Consider the following 18,614-nt stretch of genomic DNA (forward strand, 5'->3'; position numbering starts at 1 on the left):
ACGTTTTTTGTGAACCTCTTTGTACTGCAGTTATTGCATCATGTGCATGGTGTAACATTAGCCCTCTGAATGAAAGAGGTACCACCCACTGTATCTGCCCTGTTATGGATTCCCTGATCATCAGACCATCCTGTAGTTTAATTCGTTTTTGTTCTTTAATAACACTCTTAACTTTTCTTTTCCTGTACAATCATTTTCAGTTAAAGGATTTTGTTCGGGGTCCATCAAATAATTATAATAGATCCCCAACACAGGGTCATCTTTTTGTGCCTTAATCAGATCTTGATCTGGTGTATCATAACCCCATTGCACGACAGGTTGTTCAACTTCTTTTGGAGCTTTAGAGCATGTAAGTGCATCTATTTGTATTTCACCAATTAAGTGTTCAATGGGCAACAATTCTCCCATAACAGCCCCAATCTTGGCCAATATATCTGCTTTATCATTTCCCTCCTTATCCTCTCCTGGAGTTTTTAAATTTCCACAAATTGTCCTCCAGTATACTGTTAAATCATTCTCTAACACTAATTTGTCTATAACTTGTATCATTTTCCCATGTTTGAGGGGCTTTTTGTTATAAATGAGCATGCCTCTTGCTTTCCAGCCAGGCAGATATTCTACAAAGCTATTTCGTGCATAATCAGAATCAGTTATTAGGACAATTTCACTGAATTTGTTATCAACTGCAGTAGAGATTGCTTTATAAATGGCTGCCAACTCTGCTACCTGGCTCCTCACATCTCAACTAGACATTTTCTATCCCTGACACCAACTGTTTATTGCTGTAATTTTCAATGTGAAAAGCACATCTATCGACATATAGAGTTGGTAAATTCTTGCATGTATTTTCATTAATTGCTTTGTGTGGTGATTGTTCAAACTCCTGCAAACTGGACTCCACCTCTACTTCATCTGATACACATTCAGCTGCACAATCATGTAGATCTGCCAACCCTTGAGCAATTGGGCTCTTTTTATTCTGGCCATATCTCACTTCTACAGGATAGCCCTGCAATGCCAATGTCCACAAAGTAGTTCTGGACTGTGTTAGATTGCCTGATCTAATCCCTTTACTCTGTATAAACTGCAATGGATGATGATTTGTTTCAATGATCACCATCTCCCCTTGGACAATGGGACAAAAATGTTGCAACGCCCATTTGGTGGTCAGAAGAGCCTTTTCACATTCACTGAATTTAATTTCAACCTGAGAGAATGCCTTTTCACATTCACTGAATTTAATTTCAACCTGAGAGAATGCCTGCAATAGTTTTGTGGTTCAAATCATGTTTTTGAGATAACACTGCTGACATACAATGCTCAGTGAATCCTATTTCTATAAAGAAATATTTGTTCTTTATGGGATAAGCCAAGCATGGTGCCTTTGAGCCATTCTTTCAATTTAGCAACTGCCTCAGGTTGCTGCTTTTCCCATTTCCACGACGTATTCAGCTTTAATAGTTTAGTCAATGGTTGAGTGATTTCAGGATAATTTTCAATACATTTTCTGTTATATCCCATCATTCCTAATAAACTTTTTAAACCGTTTGTTTTTAGGATCTTTGAATTTCTGTATGGTCTCCCTCCACTTTTTTCTTTTGTGGATTTAACCCATGTTCAATTACCTCATGGCCTAGGGAATTCACCTTTTTCTTGCACCATTGGACGTTCTGTAAAGATACTTTGGCACCCGCCTTTTGCAATTGGTCAAGTACATGTCTAATTTCATCAAAATGGCTTTTCAAGTTTCATTTTTTATCAGGACATCATCGACATAGACTATAGTCCCTCTTTCCGCTGCATCTGGCATAGCTTTTCTCAAAAATATGCCAAATTCGCTCCCACTATTGACATAACCAAATGGTGTTCTAGTGTTCTAGACTAAGTGTATTGCGTTTTATCAAATAAAAATGCTAATAAATTCTGAATGTCTTCTGCCAATGGCACACACCAGTACCCAGAGGTAAGATCTAATGTAGTAAATAGCTTTGACCCATGCACCTGAGCAAGGCCTTGATCAATGAATGGCAGCGGCCATCTAGACAATGGCACTCTTCTATTTAATTCTCTCAGGTCTGCACACAGACGCTATTGACCATTTGGCTTTAACACACCCAAAATTGGAGTGTTGGAGGTATTATGATAATTCCCCTAGACTCCAAGTTTTTAATTAGCTCTGCCAATGACTCTAAGCATGCCAGTGGCAATCGATATTGGCGCACAAATACTGGCTTTCTACCACACCCCTCTGGCAATGTGCAACATGTAAATCAGTTAGACCGCAATCAAATGCGCTTTTGGCAAAAACGTCCTTAAATTCCATAAATGTTTTTCTCAATTCATTCTTATCCTCTTCGCTATCGCAGGCATCTTCTAATAGAATCTGCTCCTCTGCCATTTTTGGACGGACCTCTGTGCTTTCTTCCAACTGTGTGGCTGTATCGCTCTGCAAAGCTGCCACTTTGAAATGGAGGCGGATATGCCAAAATATTTAAATGTGCTGATTTCCTGTTCCATTTTCATTTAAGTCAAATACTATACGATTCTCCTGGTGACAGCATACTGTCTCCTTGGACTCATAAGGGTACACAGAATGAATTTTGAACACCCCTTTCGGTTGAGAATCCAGATATTCTGGCAACACATCCTGTGCATCTACATATCTCGCAGGTATATTTCCAATCACCATATTATTGAAATCTGCAGTATGTGATTTTTGTATGGCCATTCCTACCAAGGAATTCTCTTCTAAATGAATATCTTGACATCCACTATTATCCACCATGATTTTGATGGACCCCTCCCCAACATCTATCAATGGGGTATATTCGTAATCCAGCCCTTGCTGTTTCATGGATTCATTCAAGCACACACATGCATCAGAATCCTTCATTTGCTGTCCATTCTTGTGCTTTAGTGTTGTAGCAGCCTGCCTGGTGAATGCAAGAACAGTAATATCCACTTGTAGTTCAATTGCATATGGCACCAATTGTGCACAATGATGAGCCTTTCTTTTGTCTTCAAATTCGGGCGCAGGCCCGCCTAGCCGGGACCATATTTTTTGTTTAAGGAAATCTAACACCATGCACATGCTGTGCATGATGATATTGCCCAAATAAAAATCATTTTGTGTTCCACTCACTATCCACACATTGTGGTAGATGTTTTTTTTGTCCAACATTAATCTTTAGCATTCACCTTCCTGCAATTCGATTTTCAAAATCTGGATTGTCCAAACCAGAGATGTGTTGGTTTTTAATTCTAAATTTCGGGATCTCCTCCCTTTCCATTATTCTCTGCAGTAGTTTCTCATTAATAAAACTTGTTTCCTGTTCAAGCGCCAACATGGCTTTTATCAATTTGGAATGGCCATTTATACCAATATGAATCCATGGCTGCTCATCTTCCATATGTATTTTAGCAAGAGTGGTGATGTATTTTTCTGTGTCTGCTTTAGGGATGGTTTCTGTTTGCACTTCTTCTCATGAAATGTGTTCTTCTATTTCATTTTGCCATTTCTTCCTAGGATCCAAATAAATCTGCACAGATTGTTTTTCTTTTTCACTTTGCATTTTGTCCTGACACATCAAAATAACGGAGACAATAGGTACACAGCTATTCTGTAGGTACACTTCCACTGCATCATTCGATTTTGCAACAGTATGGCATTAATTTACGCTGCTGTTTTGTGACTTTATTTTCTTAGACCTTAATGGTTTTTTGGTTAAAGACCACATAACCCCATTTACCCCATCAATGAAAGGGGACAATATTTTCAGGCAATCTGTTCCCATCAAGAATGGAATTTCACAAATAGATGTGATCAATACTTCCTGTTTCATTCTGTTTTCCTATCTTTATGTCAAGTTCAGTGACACCCTCGATAGGCACCTCCTCACCGTTAAAGTTATGTACCGGGCCTTCACTCTCTCACTTTGATTTGATTCTGTAGCGATCTCCCTTCATTGATACTTTTTTACCAGTTCTTTGGACATAATTGTGGCCTGTGCGCCTGTGTCAATCATTGCACATTTATTGCGCTTATCTTCCACAGTAATGGGAGCATAATATCTGTCTCTTCAACTTCCTCTAATACACACACAAAGTGTGAATTCTTACTGATTTCAGGATTCACTTTTCTCAGACCCTTCTCACTCTTGGCTAAGCACATCGGTAAATGAAAGGACATCTTTCCCTCCATTCTGTCCATTTCCATTTGAGAAACCTTACTCATCTCCCCATGTTCAGTGGTCATTTGGAGTATGGCCACTGTTCACCCTTCCATCCGGGGATCATCAGAGTTCACACTGCAATTCTCCAACTGAATATGCGTATAAACATCACCTGATAAATTGTCATTTTCTAATTCTGGGCATTTATGGGTATTTGGTATGATACCAGTCTTTTCAATTTTTTCAAAAATCTTTGGCTCAAAGAACTCTTCAGGTGACTGATCTGTACCCTCCTTTTTAGTACTTATTCTTCCTGCCTGTATTTTATTAGCATCTTGATTGTATAGGGAGGGTGTTCTAACATTCAAATCTACTCCCTCATCAATTATTTTATCCGTGCATGAGTTGTCTTTCTTAAATCTGTCTTTGTTCCTTTGGAATTTCATGTTCGTCTCGTTTTCCTTTTTCATTTGTACAAATTTCCAACGTTTGATTCAACGCAGTTTAAACCAAACCTCTTTTTTAGATGTGTTTGCAATTTCTGCCTCATGTTTATTTGCAGGTATTTTCGTTTTTAAATCCTCAAACAGCTCAGGGTCATTATGCAAAGCCGGATCAGGGGAATCTGTCTTTTTATCATTGCAGGTGTCATGAATATTTAGTCACTTATTATCAGAAACTACCAGGTCACTTCTATGACCTTCTGCCCCTTCATTTGATGACTGCTTTTGAACTGTAGAGAGTTTTCCTATTTGTTCAGCCACCATTTTTACTTGGGCCTCGGGACACTGGAATCTTTCCATTTCTCTAGAATCTTCTCTTTGCAGCCTATGCCGATATTGGTTGTTCTCCCCCTGGTTAAATCTATTCTGGTATCTCTCAGGAGAGTGATTCCTATTTGAATTGTTTCTGAACTCTTGATTCATGTGGGATAGGGAGTGGGGTGTACCTATTCTTTGGTTGCAATCACCTGGTGGTGGTGATTGATTGTATTGACGTGGAGCATAGTTCATATTCTGCCTCGTGTCCTGCCATTTTGTGAGAACTGTACTCGATGCTGAATCCCATTTTCAGGAAATCAATCCACATACCGGGGTCTGTCCTGGTTACCATATATCATGGTGTTGGGGTCAAATCTTCTCTGCGTCCCCAATGTCTGGTAAGGACTATTTCTTCTTTGATCTTGATTTTGTCTCCGATTATTGTTCATGCCTGACATGTCGGGTCGATAGCCTGCCCGGGGTCTGTCTCCTAAGTACTTACGGCTAATGTAGCTCTCCCTATTACTAGGATCATGTGACTGAAATATCGGTGCCGAAGGCGGCAACCTCTGTGACGTACCCCTCTGTTCGGGTGTCATATTATTTTTTCCTGGACTTTGAGTGGACTTTGAGTGGACTCAACTGACATTTTAGCCCACCTGATCTCCATTACTGTTGCTGAGAATTCTTTAGATTTTGATCTGGTTTCTTTCATTTTATCAGCCTCTCTACCCCGACAGCAGAGCACTTCATACAGTTTTGTACTTTGGTGCACAATCCATTCAAGGGACTTCTCACGATCAAATTTGCGGACTAACTGTGATATAATGTCTTTCTTTTTTTTATTATTATTTTTTTATTCAACGGCAAACTTAAACATAAATATAAGCAATGCATAGCTTTGTACAGAAAAAAGAATCGATAATTATCGCATTGTCTACCAATATACCTTCAAATCAACCAACTTTTCACACAATATACAACAATGAAAAACCCAAGATTCAATAAAGATCCAGAAATTTCCTCCAAATTTTCTAGAACATGTTCAGGTTTTTTGGTCTCCTGAATAACACCCTCTCAATACACGACAAAGAATGCATTTCGGATATCCAATCGGATGACAACGGTATTGTTTGTGACTTCCACCCCCGTAGTAACTTTTTACCAACCAATGCCCCCCTGAACAAGAACTTTTTTTGTGACTGTGTGAGATCATCCAACAAAGCGTTTCCTCCTAAAATCATTGCTTTAAAATCCAGTGCAAGATCAAACCCCAACACAATACACATTCCACATATATCAGACCAAAATCCATGGATCCTAGTGCAGTGCCACATCATATGCTCCAATGTACCAACTTCACATAAACACTTCCAACAATCATCAGCCTCAGACATTCCACGCCTCATCATCCTTTCCGGACTCCAGTAAACCCTGTTAAAGATCTTGATCTGTCTAGATCTTTCACTCAAATTCATTGAACACAGTCTCACATTACTACACATCTCCATCCACTCTTTCTCCGTGATATTACACCCCAGCCTACGACTCCATTCTTCTCTCAAATGCACATCTTCTTTATATTTGGAAAAAATATAGTTGTATATCCTACGAGCAAGTCCACCTTCACCGGGATTTCTCACCGCAGTGAACAGTTCCAAATTCAGATCCTCCTCCCATTTCACCATCCCAATACTTCTTTTCAAGCGTTTTTAATCGTACTCTGAAAAATGTGCAATACGCCACTTCTCAAACACCTCTCTTCTCGTTACCCATTTCCCATTCTGCCTTACATCACCAATCCAGTACACTCCGGCTAAGAACCATTCCTCCCAGAAAAACATCTTTCCTTTATCCTTAACAGCTGAATTCAACCAAATCGATGCTTGCGGTGAGTGTAAAGCATCAGCACCAACAAATTCATACATTTGTTTCCAGCATTTCCTTAAAAATTCAGTTACAGGATTCCTCTGGTTCACCTTACTAGTCGTAGTCAGAACTGCTCTTGGTAATAGAGGGCCCACCAATCCCATTTCAGCAATCGTCCAGTCATTTGGTTCAGCATCCAGAAATGGTACAATAAACTGACATGAATAGGCCAAATAATATGCACGGAAATTTGGTAAGCCTAAAAACCCCTTTTCCAATGGGAGTTGAAGGTTCCACAATTGCAACCTCATTTTTTTTATCCCATATGAATGACTATACCAAAAAGTCTAGTTCCCTCCATATTGAAGATTTAATATCCAATGGTAGCATGCCAAGCACGTAATACATTTTAGGTGTGGCAGTCATCTTCAAAGCATTGGCTTTACCCCACAATGAAAGCCTCAACAAAGACCACATCTCCAGACTAGCTTTAAACTCTCTGCACACTTCACCCATGTTTTCTTCAACCATGTTCTCTACCATTGGGGTGAGTCAAATTCCAAGATACTTCATTCTCATCTCACACCATGGGAATCCCAAATTTGAAATAATTTATCACAAGTAGACGTCAATGGCATTACCTCTAACTTCGAACAATTAATTTTATACCATGCCACCTTATAAAATTGATCCAACAACCTCAATAAGCCTGGTAATGATTCCTTCAGATCCTTGAGAATTAACAGCAAATCATCCGCAAAAAAACATATTTTTTGGTCCCATCCCTTGAAAACCATTGCCCTTAATATCTGCACTTTGCCTCAAGGCAGTAGCCAAAGGTTCTAACGCCAAAACAAAAAGCAACGGTGACAAGGGGAAACCCTGTCTACTACCCCTTTTCAGAAGAAATGGAGCAGACCGCAAACCATTAGTACTTACATCAGCTGTAAGTAGAGTATACAAAAGGCGTACCCAGGATATAAAACTCTCTCCTAAATTCATCCTAGTAAGAACAGATAGGAGATGACTCCAATTAATCCTGTCAAATGCCTTCTCTGTATCTAATGAAAAGGCAGCCACATCATCTTCAGAAGATTGAGCAGTAAACATTGTCAACAACAATCGCCGTACATTACTCGAAGTCCTCCGACCCTGAAGAAAACCTGATTGATCTTCATGAACCAGATCACCCATCAATGGAGCTATTCTCGATGCCAATATTTTTGCCAGAATCCTATTATCAGTGTTTATTAAGCTAATTGGGCGATAATTAGCTGGAATATTAGCATCTGTGACACCCTTCAAAAAGACAAACAGTTGCATGCACAGTCGAGGATGGTAATTGACCTTCCTCTCGGGAAACAATGTAAGTATCTAACAACACAATGTAAGTATCTAACAGTGCAAAATCTGGCAGGATTTTTATAAAATTCCACCGGAAGTCCATCCGGCCCCGGTGCCTTGCCCATATTCAATTTATGAACTGCCATTTTCACCTCATCCAAAGTGATAGACTTGTCTAGTAAGCCACGATCCTACCCAGACACCTGCGGGCTAACTAGAGACTCAAAAAAGGACTCTCCATGTCCCGTAATATCCGTCTCATTCTCATACAAGTGTTCGTAATAATTCTTGAAGACTTCATTTATTTTCACCTGATCGAAAGTGACATCACCATGCAAGTCACAAATTGATGTAATGGCACCTTCAGAATTCTACTGAATAAGCCGATAAGCCAACCAACTATCATTCTTCTCACCATATTAATAATATGAACACTTCAAATGAAACTACTTCGCCACTTTAACATTCATCATACCATTCATCTCATTCTGCAATGCACGCATTTCCTTTCATGCTCCCGAGTTGTTTGGATCATTCACCAAAACATTAGTCACTTCCTTAATTTTTCTCTCCAAATCTACTGTCTGTTTCTCCACAGATTTCCTTTTCCTACTCGACAGGCCCAAGACTAGACCCCTCATTGTGCATTTAAATGCCTTGCATACCATTTTCACACTCATACCTTTTTGTCCTGTTTTCTTTCACAAAAAAATCTGCTTCATCCCTAATCTTATTTACCAACTCTTCATCTTGCAAAATCGAAGTATTCATCCACAAAGTGAAGGATCTATGCATCCCAAAGTCAAGTTTTGTCCGCAAAAATACAGGAGCATGGTCCGTCACAACTATACTCCCAATTTCCCCTTTTTCTGTAAAATTTTCTGTAATTTTGCCACTCGTAAGAATCATATCAATACGGGACCAGGTACAATGAGAACTTGAATAGAAGGATTCTTTTACCTGCGAATATGTTAGGCGCCAACAGTCCTTTAGATCATTCTCCGCCATGCACCCAAAACTCTAGGCCCTGGCCACAACCACCGCCGCATAACACACCTATCATACCAAACATTTTGGCTGTGTTATGTGGGCTGCTTATAGGGGATAGTAATTACAATCAATCCTCTACTAACAACCCAAAACCAACATCATACTAAAGTAAAATAGCCAGTCGTGCATTGATTATATCCGCGGATAACTGCTACGACCGCAGACATGGCGAACACATCAGGGGCACCTGCCACCTGAACAAATACAGTATTTGACCTATCTCTTACTCCCCAAGCACTTCTGCACACCAACACACTCCCCACAATTGCATTTTGCCTCTGTTCACCGCCACGCTGTCGGCGGCGCATCGAAACAATGTGACGCACCTCACGACTCACCCCATCCAATCAGAGAACACGTTGCCTGTCCGCGGACATGACGCAAGCCGACTAGCCAATCGGTGTCCTGTCCGCAGAGCAGACATAGATATCACTAATGTTTTTGCCTTACATTTTGGTTGTTTATAAAAAACTACTGGACGAGTTTACACCAAATTAACAAAAGCACGCTTTTGGGACTAAACCACCGCTCCTACTGCAAGTTTGGTGAAAATCCGTCCAGCGGTTTGAGCTTTAGGCATGCGCAAAGTTGTTTTCCCATTATGTCTATGGGAAAAAAATAAATTTTGGGACCAACCCTATAACTTTGCCCCCCCCACCGGACCAAACCTCACTAAAATTTGCACAAAAAAGTGCTCTTCCTATGGGATCAGCAATTTAACCATAATTGTGCGGCTTATAACTTCGCTCCCCCTCGAATCCTCACCAAACATTGCAAAAAAAGTATATGGCCATAACATCCTTTTAACGTTTTTTACTGAATTTTCATAGGTTTTTATTAGTGCAACAATCTGGTCAATTGTGCAAAGGTCAATTGTAGTTCGAACAATTCATATACAACCAAATAGAATGTACCTTTGTTTGGAAGCCTAGTCTACTCTGACAGAACGTTTCAAAATTCAAACTAAGTACTGACTTAATAACCTCATTCTGTTTGAGTCAATTTACAGAGTTTGCATGCAAACAGAATATGTCATGTGTGTTGTGGGATTTGTTTGGAAAGTATGATGTAAATCCTGTGTGCTTGGTGTTCAGGCAGTGCTGGAAATGAAACGTGAGCACCCGTAAAATAACAAAAAAGTAGACAGTTTTCTATAATGTTGCAGGCCAAGTATAAAAGGTGTACTTAGAGTAGCAGTATTTAAATGTTTTTATAGAGTGCAATCAGAGATGGATTTAACATTTGAACAAGAGACAAATGCCAATGCCCCCACCCCCGCTCTACTCTCTCCCCTCAAATACAAACAGCAAGGCTAATCAGGCCCTACCAGTGAGATCTTATCTTTTTAAAGTGTCTCAGAGGCAGATTATTTACAACAGGAAGTGATTAGGGATGACAAAAGGTAAAAAGGTAAAAAGGCAGTGCCCATTGCTGTGGCACTTTATAAAAAATTATATAGGTTTTTAAGAAGCTATTTAAGTGTGAATGTTGGGTGATTAGTAAGTAGGAGGATGCAGAAAAAACTGCGTGAACCAATAACCTTGTCATGCATTTCATTTCACTTTGTGTCTGTATGAGATCGTTTCTAAGTTCTCATTAATTGCTATGCTGGAGCTTGTAGGCTTCCATCCAGGATGAGGAAAATAAAGCTACAGTCATAGGCGATCATTTTCCAGGTCAAGTGGAGTGGAAGAAGTGGCACTAAATGCTTTTATGTTTAGTGTCCTGCAAGCGAGCAGCATATGTGAAAGCCCTAGATGTGCACAGGAAATCCTTCGACCCCGAAAGAATAACCTTTTCCATAGTTAGGAGGACGAAGATGGGTCAACATCGGTGCATTACCCCTACTTCCCTAACCATGCGAAGTGGTGCGTCGCTAGGTGTATTAAAGAATACGAGCATAGAATTGCAGATTGTAGACCAGCAGGTACTTCGCAATTATTGATAGCCCCAGCCAATGAGGTGGCAGGGCTTAAGGTCCGCCCCCGGCAGCCATCTTCAGATTTTGAACCGTAGAGATTACAGTATGATGGATGCCGAGAATAGGAGCAGCCTCTCAGGGGAGGCGGGCGGGCGCATGTGAATCTATGAAAGATACCAATGCTGGAGAAATACAGTTACAGGTAAGTAACTAAGACTTCTCCAGCATTGGATCTTTCATAGATTCAGATGCTTGAATAGAATACCAAGCAGTTAAAACATGCCACCATTATAAACAGATATGCATAATTACAGAAAAACATATTTCTGATCAAACCTTTACCATGCAGCAACACAACGGTTACATACTTCGGGAAAGGTGGGAAAGGAGGCTGGTCCTACCTTATACAAAGAGATGGCGGAGCACTGCCTGTCCAACTGCAGTTTCTTTGTTGGTATCTTCAGTCAGGCAGTAGTGTTTCGCGAAAGTATGCAGAGTGCTCCACGTGGCAGCTCTGCATATGTCTTTCAAGGCCACCCCTGCGTGGAATGCTGTTGACGCCGCCCTTCCTCTGGTGGAGTGCGCAGACGGCGGTCTAGTTAAAGGGTCGCCTTTCAACTGATGACAGTCGGTGATGCAGGACGATACCCAGCGTGCCAGGCTTTGTTTGGATATATGTTGGCCCTTGGTACGGCCAGAGAAGGAAATGAATAGCCGGTTTGAGGAGCGGAACTCCTTGGTTCTTTGCAAGTAAAACTTCAACACCCTAGAAACGTCTAGAGAGTGTAATGTCCTTTCCGCTTCCGAAGCGTGATTCTGGAAGAAGGTTGGTAAAACAATGCGCTCAGTGAACGACATCTCCGAAAGTACTTTGGGGAGGAACTTCGGGTGAGGCCTTAAGATGACGTGGTCCTTCTGGAACAAGGTAAACGGAGGTTCCGAAGACAAAGCTTGCAACTCACTGATCCTTCTGGCCGTTGTGATGGCTACCAGGAAGGATGTTTTCCAGGACAAGAATTTCATATCGCATCTATGTATGGGCTCGAAGGGAGGTTGCATGAGGGCTGTTAAGACGGTGTTGAGGCTCCAGTCCGGAACTGGTGTAGGTTTAGGCGGATAAATACGCATCAGTCCTTTCAGGAAGATCTTGATCGCTGGTAAGGAGAGTAAGGCTTGCGTCTCCGCGGTTACTGTGTAGGCCGCTATGGCTGACAGATGGACCTTGATAGAGGACAGTGAGAGCCCTGATTTAGCCAGGTGCAACAAGTAAGGCAGAATTTGATCAACCGAGGCCGTGAGGGGATCGATCGCAGAGGTCTCGCACCATTTGGAAAAACCTGGTCCATTTTCTGGTGTAGGTGAGTTGCGTGGACGGGGCTCTAGCGGCCCTGATGATATCCCAGCATTCTGATGGTAACTTTAGGTGCATCAGTTTACGCTGCTCAGGAACCATGCTTTGAGGGACAGGCTCCTCGGGTCGTGGTGGAGGACCTTGCGGTTCTGTTGTGTCAGTAGATATTGATGCGATTTGAGACAAATCGGGGTTTTGCAGGATAGATGTCTCAGCGTCGGGTACCAGACTTGCCGTGCCCAATCGGGTGCAATAAGAATCAAGGAACAATCCTGTTCTTTCACCCTGCGAAGTACCCTCGACATGAGGGGAATGGGTGGGAAGGCGTAGAGGAGCTTCCCCGACCAATCCACTGAGAACCCGTCTCTCAGCGATTGGTGCTCGGGGTATCTTGACGCAAATATCTTGCATTTTTTGTTGTTCCTGGTGGCAAAAAGGTCGATCTGCGGATGGCCCCATAAGGCAAATATCCGTCGGGTTTCTCTGTCGTCCAACTCCCACTCGTGTGACGCTGTGTATTCTCTGCTTAATCTGTCCGCTAGGACATTGTCCACTCCTGGAAGGTGCTCTGCCCTGGTCTGTATCGCGTAGCGCAAGGCCCATGCCCATAGCTGTTGGGCTTCTTGCGACAGAATCTGAGACCTCGTGCCTCCCTGCTTGTTTGTATAGTGCATGGAGGTCGTGTTGTCTGTCTGGACTGTAAGAACTTGACCAGCTATAACCGGTAGGAAGGCTTTCAGCGCCAACCTTACGGCCCTGAGCTCCAACACGTTGATGTGGAGCTGGGACTCTTGTGCCGACCAAGATCCCTTGGTTTGGAGGTCCGCAAGATGAGTGCCCCAGCCTGATAAGGAAGCGTCCGTCCGCAGCAGGAGGGTCGATGTCGGTGCTTGAAACGGCATTCCCTGTAGAAGATTCCTCGGAGCGTTCCACCATCGAAGGGCCTTGTGCAACGTCGATGGAATCTGGACAATGTCTTCCCAGCATCCGAAAGCTTGTTTCCATTGGTGGTCCAGAGCTTCCTGAACCGGCCTCATGCGAAGCCTGCAGTTCGGTATGAGGAATATGCATGATGACATCATGCCCAATAGGGATTTGTAAGAGCGTACAGATGTTGTCTCTTTCTGTAGGAAGTTCGAAGTTAAGCGTAGAATCGCTGCTATTCTCTCTGTGGATGGTCTCACTCTGGGAATGCTGGAGTCGAGCTCGGCTCCCAGGAAGAGAACTACCTTGCTGGGAACGAGGCAGGACTTCGTCTGGTTGATGGAGAAACCTAACTCTTTTAGGAGGTTGACCGTCCTCCACACTGCCGAACGAGCCTTTGCAGCTGAACTTGCCTTTATCAGCCAATCGTCCAGGTATGGAAAAACGTCCGTTCCTGCTCTCCTGAGACTTGCCGCTACCGGTGCCAGGCATTTCGTGAAAACTCTTGGCGCCGATTTTAGACCGAACGGAAGCACTTGAAACTGAAAGTGGAGCCCTCCCACTGTGAACCTGAGGAACTGCCTGTGTGCTGGATGGATCGGAATGTGGAAGTATGCATCCTCCAAGTCTAAAGTGGCCAAGAAGTCGTGCTTGTTTAACCAAGGTAGCACCCCTTGTAGAGCTACCATCTTGAAAGTTATGCGCTTGATGAACTTGTTGAGAACCCTCCGGTCCAAGATGGGCCTCCATTGACCGTTTTTCTTTCTGACGAGGAAGAATCGGGAGTAGAAACCTTTTCCCCTCTGAGAATAGGGTACTGGTTCTACTGCTGCCTTCTGGAGCAGTTTTTTCACTTCGGACATGACCTGTCTTAGCATATGCACTCTGCGGGGAGTTGGAGGCAGGGAAGGAGGTTGGTCCAGAAATTCCAAGGTGTGACCCTTTCGGATCACCTGTAACACCCATTTGTCCGATGTAATTGACCGCCAGCGCTGGAAAAACTGGCTCACCCTTCCCCCCCCTACCGGGGCGTGGCGAAGGGGGGGGGGGGAATTGGTCGTCAGTTCTGCTTGCCTCGCGACTTCCCTTGGGCGGAGCCACGTCTGCCTCTATGGGCGTATCTGTTGGATGACTGATATTTTTTGCCTTGGTACGTGCCGCCTTGTGCTTTTTGACCATAGGAGGAACGACTGTATCCCCTGAACTTGGAAGATGAACCTCTAAAGGGACGAAAAGACCGATGGTCCTTACTTTTGTCCTTTAAAGAACTGATGGCTCTGGCTGTGTCAGTGTCTGTCTTGATTGCCTTCAAATGGTCGTCTATCTTTTTCCCAAAGAGATCTTGGCCGTCAAATGGCATGTCTAGTATCTGCGCCTGAACTTCAGGTCTAAAGTTAGTAGCCTTCATCCAGGCCTGCCTTCTGAGCACTGTGCCGTGCGCCATCTGCCTGAAGCCTGATTCGGCCACATCAACTGCTGCTGTGATCCGATGTTGCTTCACCATCCGCGATTATGGATTTTGCCTCCTCCTGGAGCTCCGGTGGTAATTGTTTCGCCAAGTTAGACATGCGGAGCCAAAGCTCGCGATCGAATCTTGCGGTCATGGCCAGTGCATTACCCGCTCAGATTGTAAGTGATGCAGAAGATGATACTTTCCTGCCCATGGCTTCCAATTTACGTCCGTCCTTATCCGGTGGTGCCGACAACGGTGAGGAGGGGTTGGCGAGTTTCTTTCTGGCCGCCACTGTAATAACTGAGTCCGGTTTCGTATGACCCCTTAAACAAAGCGGTGCCGAATCCGGAGCTTTATATTTCTTTTCTGGCCTGGACACCAACGCCAGAGTCGATAAGGGTGTAGATAGGATCTTGGATCCGGAATCCCAGATGGTATTGAGGAGGGGAATTGTGGTCACTGTCCTCCTTCGTTTGTCCCTGTGCTCATAGAGCACTGATTGCCTTTCCTCCGAAGAAACCTGAATTTTAAACAGTTCTGCGGCTTTACCTATTATGGTGTGGAAAGAGACGAGATCATCCGGTGGTGAGGCCTTGCCCGGCGAGTCTCTCCTCCTGGGCTTCTCGACGACGTAGTCATCCCAATCACTGGGTGCGTCTGGCTCCTGAGTTATTTCTCCTTCTTCTGGTTCCGAAAATTCACCAAAAGGATCCTCCTGCCAGTCTGATACCGAGATGGTGGACGGTACCATGGTGGGATCTACGTCCGGAGATCGCGGTCTGTGCGATGACTGTGGTGACGGGACTCTTGTAGGTGAAGCACTGTGGGTGCTGCACCTCGGTCTTCGAGCAGGTGATCTCATCCGTTTTTGCGGTCTACTCCTGTAAGGAGAGCAACCCGATGTGCCTGGAATCGGGGATGACTCTCTAGGAATGGGATTAATCGGAATTTGCTTCTCCCTTTGCCGTTTGTAAAATTCTTCTACAATCCTCTGCACGGATAACATGAGCACCGGGTCATGAGGATATTCGGATTCTCCCGTGGACGGGTGCCAAGGAGGGCTGTATTGTTTCGGTAAGGGACCGATGGACTCTTCCACCACTTCCGCATCAGAGAATTCTTCCTGAAGAATTATATCTGGAAGTTCTGCCATGTGCCCCAAAGGTGAAAATTGCTGCACCAGAGGTTCAGTTGCAGTATTCTTCTCAATGATATTGCTTGTAATGACAGGAGCTTCAAGAGTGAGAGGCAGTAATTCCTCTGTAACTGCCGAAATTTGCGGTTCCTCTGAAGGCGTTATGGATGATGTTATCCTCGTCGACGACTGAGATTTTCCCGTCGACGAGGGATTCGTCGTCGACGACTGACATTTTCCCATCGACGAGGGCTTCGTTGACGAATGTGGAGTGTGTTCCGTGGACGACTGCGTCATGGATGAATGCTTCGTGGACGAGTGGTGTTTCTTGCTCGTCGACGATTGCTTCGCGGTTGACATGTCCGATGACGATGATCTAACTGTCGACGAAGTCTTAAGCGTCGTCATCGTCGATGCTGGTTTCGTCGACGGTATGGCCGATGACGGGCCTTTACCTTTCCCTTCATTCGTGGGCGGTTTACCCGCCGACGACTGCCCCCCCCCGTTTTTTGCAAACTCCTCCTTACCTCTGGAGGCAGATTTTGCTGACTTTTTCTGGCTTGATAGGTCAACTGGAGGCAGAAAGGGTATCAATTCCAGCTTCCTCTTTTTGGATTTGGGAGAGGAACTCCTTTCCACTGAAGAGGCCCTTTTCTTTGAAGTTTGCCTCTCAGATGGAGTGCTGGATTGGACAGGAGCTGTTCTGACAGACTCTTCGTCCGAAGATTGATCCCTGGATTCCAGGTATGAAAGGAGTCTTCTATGCCTGTCATGAAGGGTCTTGGTGGAAAAAGTTTTACAAATCTCTCATTTTTTAATGTCATGTGGGTACAGACAATAAATGCAATGCTCGTGGGGGTCCTTGTAGTAAACCAATTTCTTCTTGCACCTCGTGCAGTCCCTGAACAGGGAAGGCTTCCTGACAGCCTGAGGTGCCTCCATTTCTGAAGAGAAGTTCAGTCTACGATTTTGAGAGGAAAACAACAAGTTTTGCCACCAAGGTTAATTGGAAAGAAAGCCCCTAAGAAGGGGAACAAGATGGAATATATTTTACAAATATATTCCACACAAAAGTAGAAAGAATTTGAAAAAGCTCAGAGAGCTTGAGGATTCCCTGTGTCTGATAGACTGCGGTGAAAAATCTGAAGATGGCTGCCGGGGGCGGAGCTTAAGCCCTGCCACCTCATTGGCTGGGGCCATAAAGGACCAAAGTGAGGTGGAGGGACTACATAATGAAGTGGCTCATAGGCTATAATGGGCTATGTACATGCACTGCTAGGTGGCAGTGTATGTATGTGTGTATATATATATATATATATATATATATATATATATATATATATATATATATATATATTTAAAAAAAAATGTATTATTATTATTTAATTTATCACCGAGGATTCCCAGTCTGACGACGGGGAATATTCAAGCATCTGAATCTATGAAAGATCCAGTGCTGGAGAGCTAGCGGATCTGCTCCCTGAAAGGTGCCAAAGTAGGAAGGACACACACTGAGGGGCTGATTCTGAACTCCTCATGAAGAGTGTGGAAATACAGCATTTTTCCCTCCAGTTTCCAGCACCATTGTTCTGAAGTGGGTGGAAGTATTGGAGGGAGATGTTGTGCTTTCCAACAGCAAAAGCTGCTAGAATCACTCGTTGTGGGAGAAACATGTGCTCCAGTGGCATTGCAAGCATTTCATGAGACTGCCACTTTTCTAATAAACTAGAAAAGTGGTGCTGCAGTCTAAAAATGATTTATTCCTAAATAGAAAAAATGTGCAGTGGAGTTTAACGGCACCGCACATGTGCTTTATTTTAACTCCTTTTTTAGACGTGCTAAACCAGTGTTCCTGGGAGGAGAATCCCCTCCATGTGGCTGCCCTGCATTCCTGATGGTTGCTATGGCTGTTGTCAACAAACCATAAATCAGACACATGCATAAACCAAGGCTTTCTTGTGACTGCATCACATTCTTTCATTATCAGAATAGGGTGTTTGTAAGGAAAGTGTTCCTCCTTAATGGAAGAACACTTTCTTACATTTGCACGCACCTCAGAATAAGCCCCTGGGCCTGCTACTAGCCCAGAATGACTGACTCACTATTGGTTCTACTATGTGTGTTGGTGGCCTTCTCCTGCCGGCTATTTCCTGCAGATGTTCTCACTAGCACTAATGTGTCATTTGCTTTCGGATATAGATGTGGGTGCACCCTTCTCTCTGTGTGCACACAAAGTGCATTTCGTTTTACTTTCTTGAGATCGGTTACATTGCCATTTTGATTTCTGTGGATGAAGCAATCTGTGAAAAGGTAAGATGTTCGAGAAATGTGCCTAAAATGTGTAATACTCAGGACCTATTCTCATAGCATCCACGTTCATTAACAAGTAGATTCTAGCTTTGTTCATTATTTTATCTTTTGAATGACACCATTATCAGTAATAGAAACATTTTGTTTTTCCCACAGCTATGAGAAGCCACCCAAGCCTGTATTCTCTTGTGCCGTTACATGCTTCGATGGAACAAGTGATGTGCCACATGACCTGGAAGGTAAAGGTTTTACATTATCTACAAGAAATACTTGTGCGAAGAGTAATGTGTGTCATGAGTACAGTGCTTGACATATCTAACTGTC

General features: G+C 43.4%; 1 protein-coding gene across 1 annotated transcript in view; it reads left to right on the forward strand.

Moving 5' to 3' along the window:
- OLAH (oleoyl-ACP hydrolase) overlaps positions 1–18,614 on the forward strand; it is a 545,979-nt gene that overhangs the window by 500,936 nt on the left and 26,429 nt on the right. The window contains exon 6 of the mRNA XM_069648395.1: positions 18,447–18,529. Coding sequence (XP_069504496.1) covers positions 18,447–18,529 — 83 coding nt within the window. The remainder of the gene's footprint in view (positions 1–18,446; positions 18,530–18,614) is intronic.

This window comes from Ambystoma mexicanum, chromosome 2q (assembly GCF_040938575.1).
Source record: "Ambystoma mexicanum isolate Mex_15411 chromosome 2q, UKY_AmexF1_1, whole genome shotgun sequence".
Taxonomy (NCBI): domain Eukaryota; kingdom Metazoa; phylum Chordata; class Amphibia; order Caudata; family Ambystomatidae; genus Ambystoma; species Ambystoma mexicanum.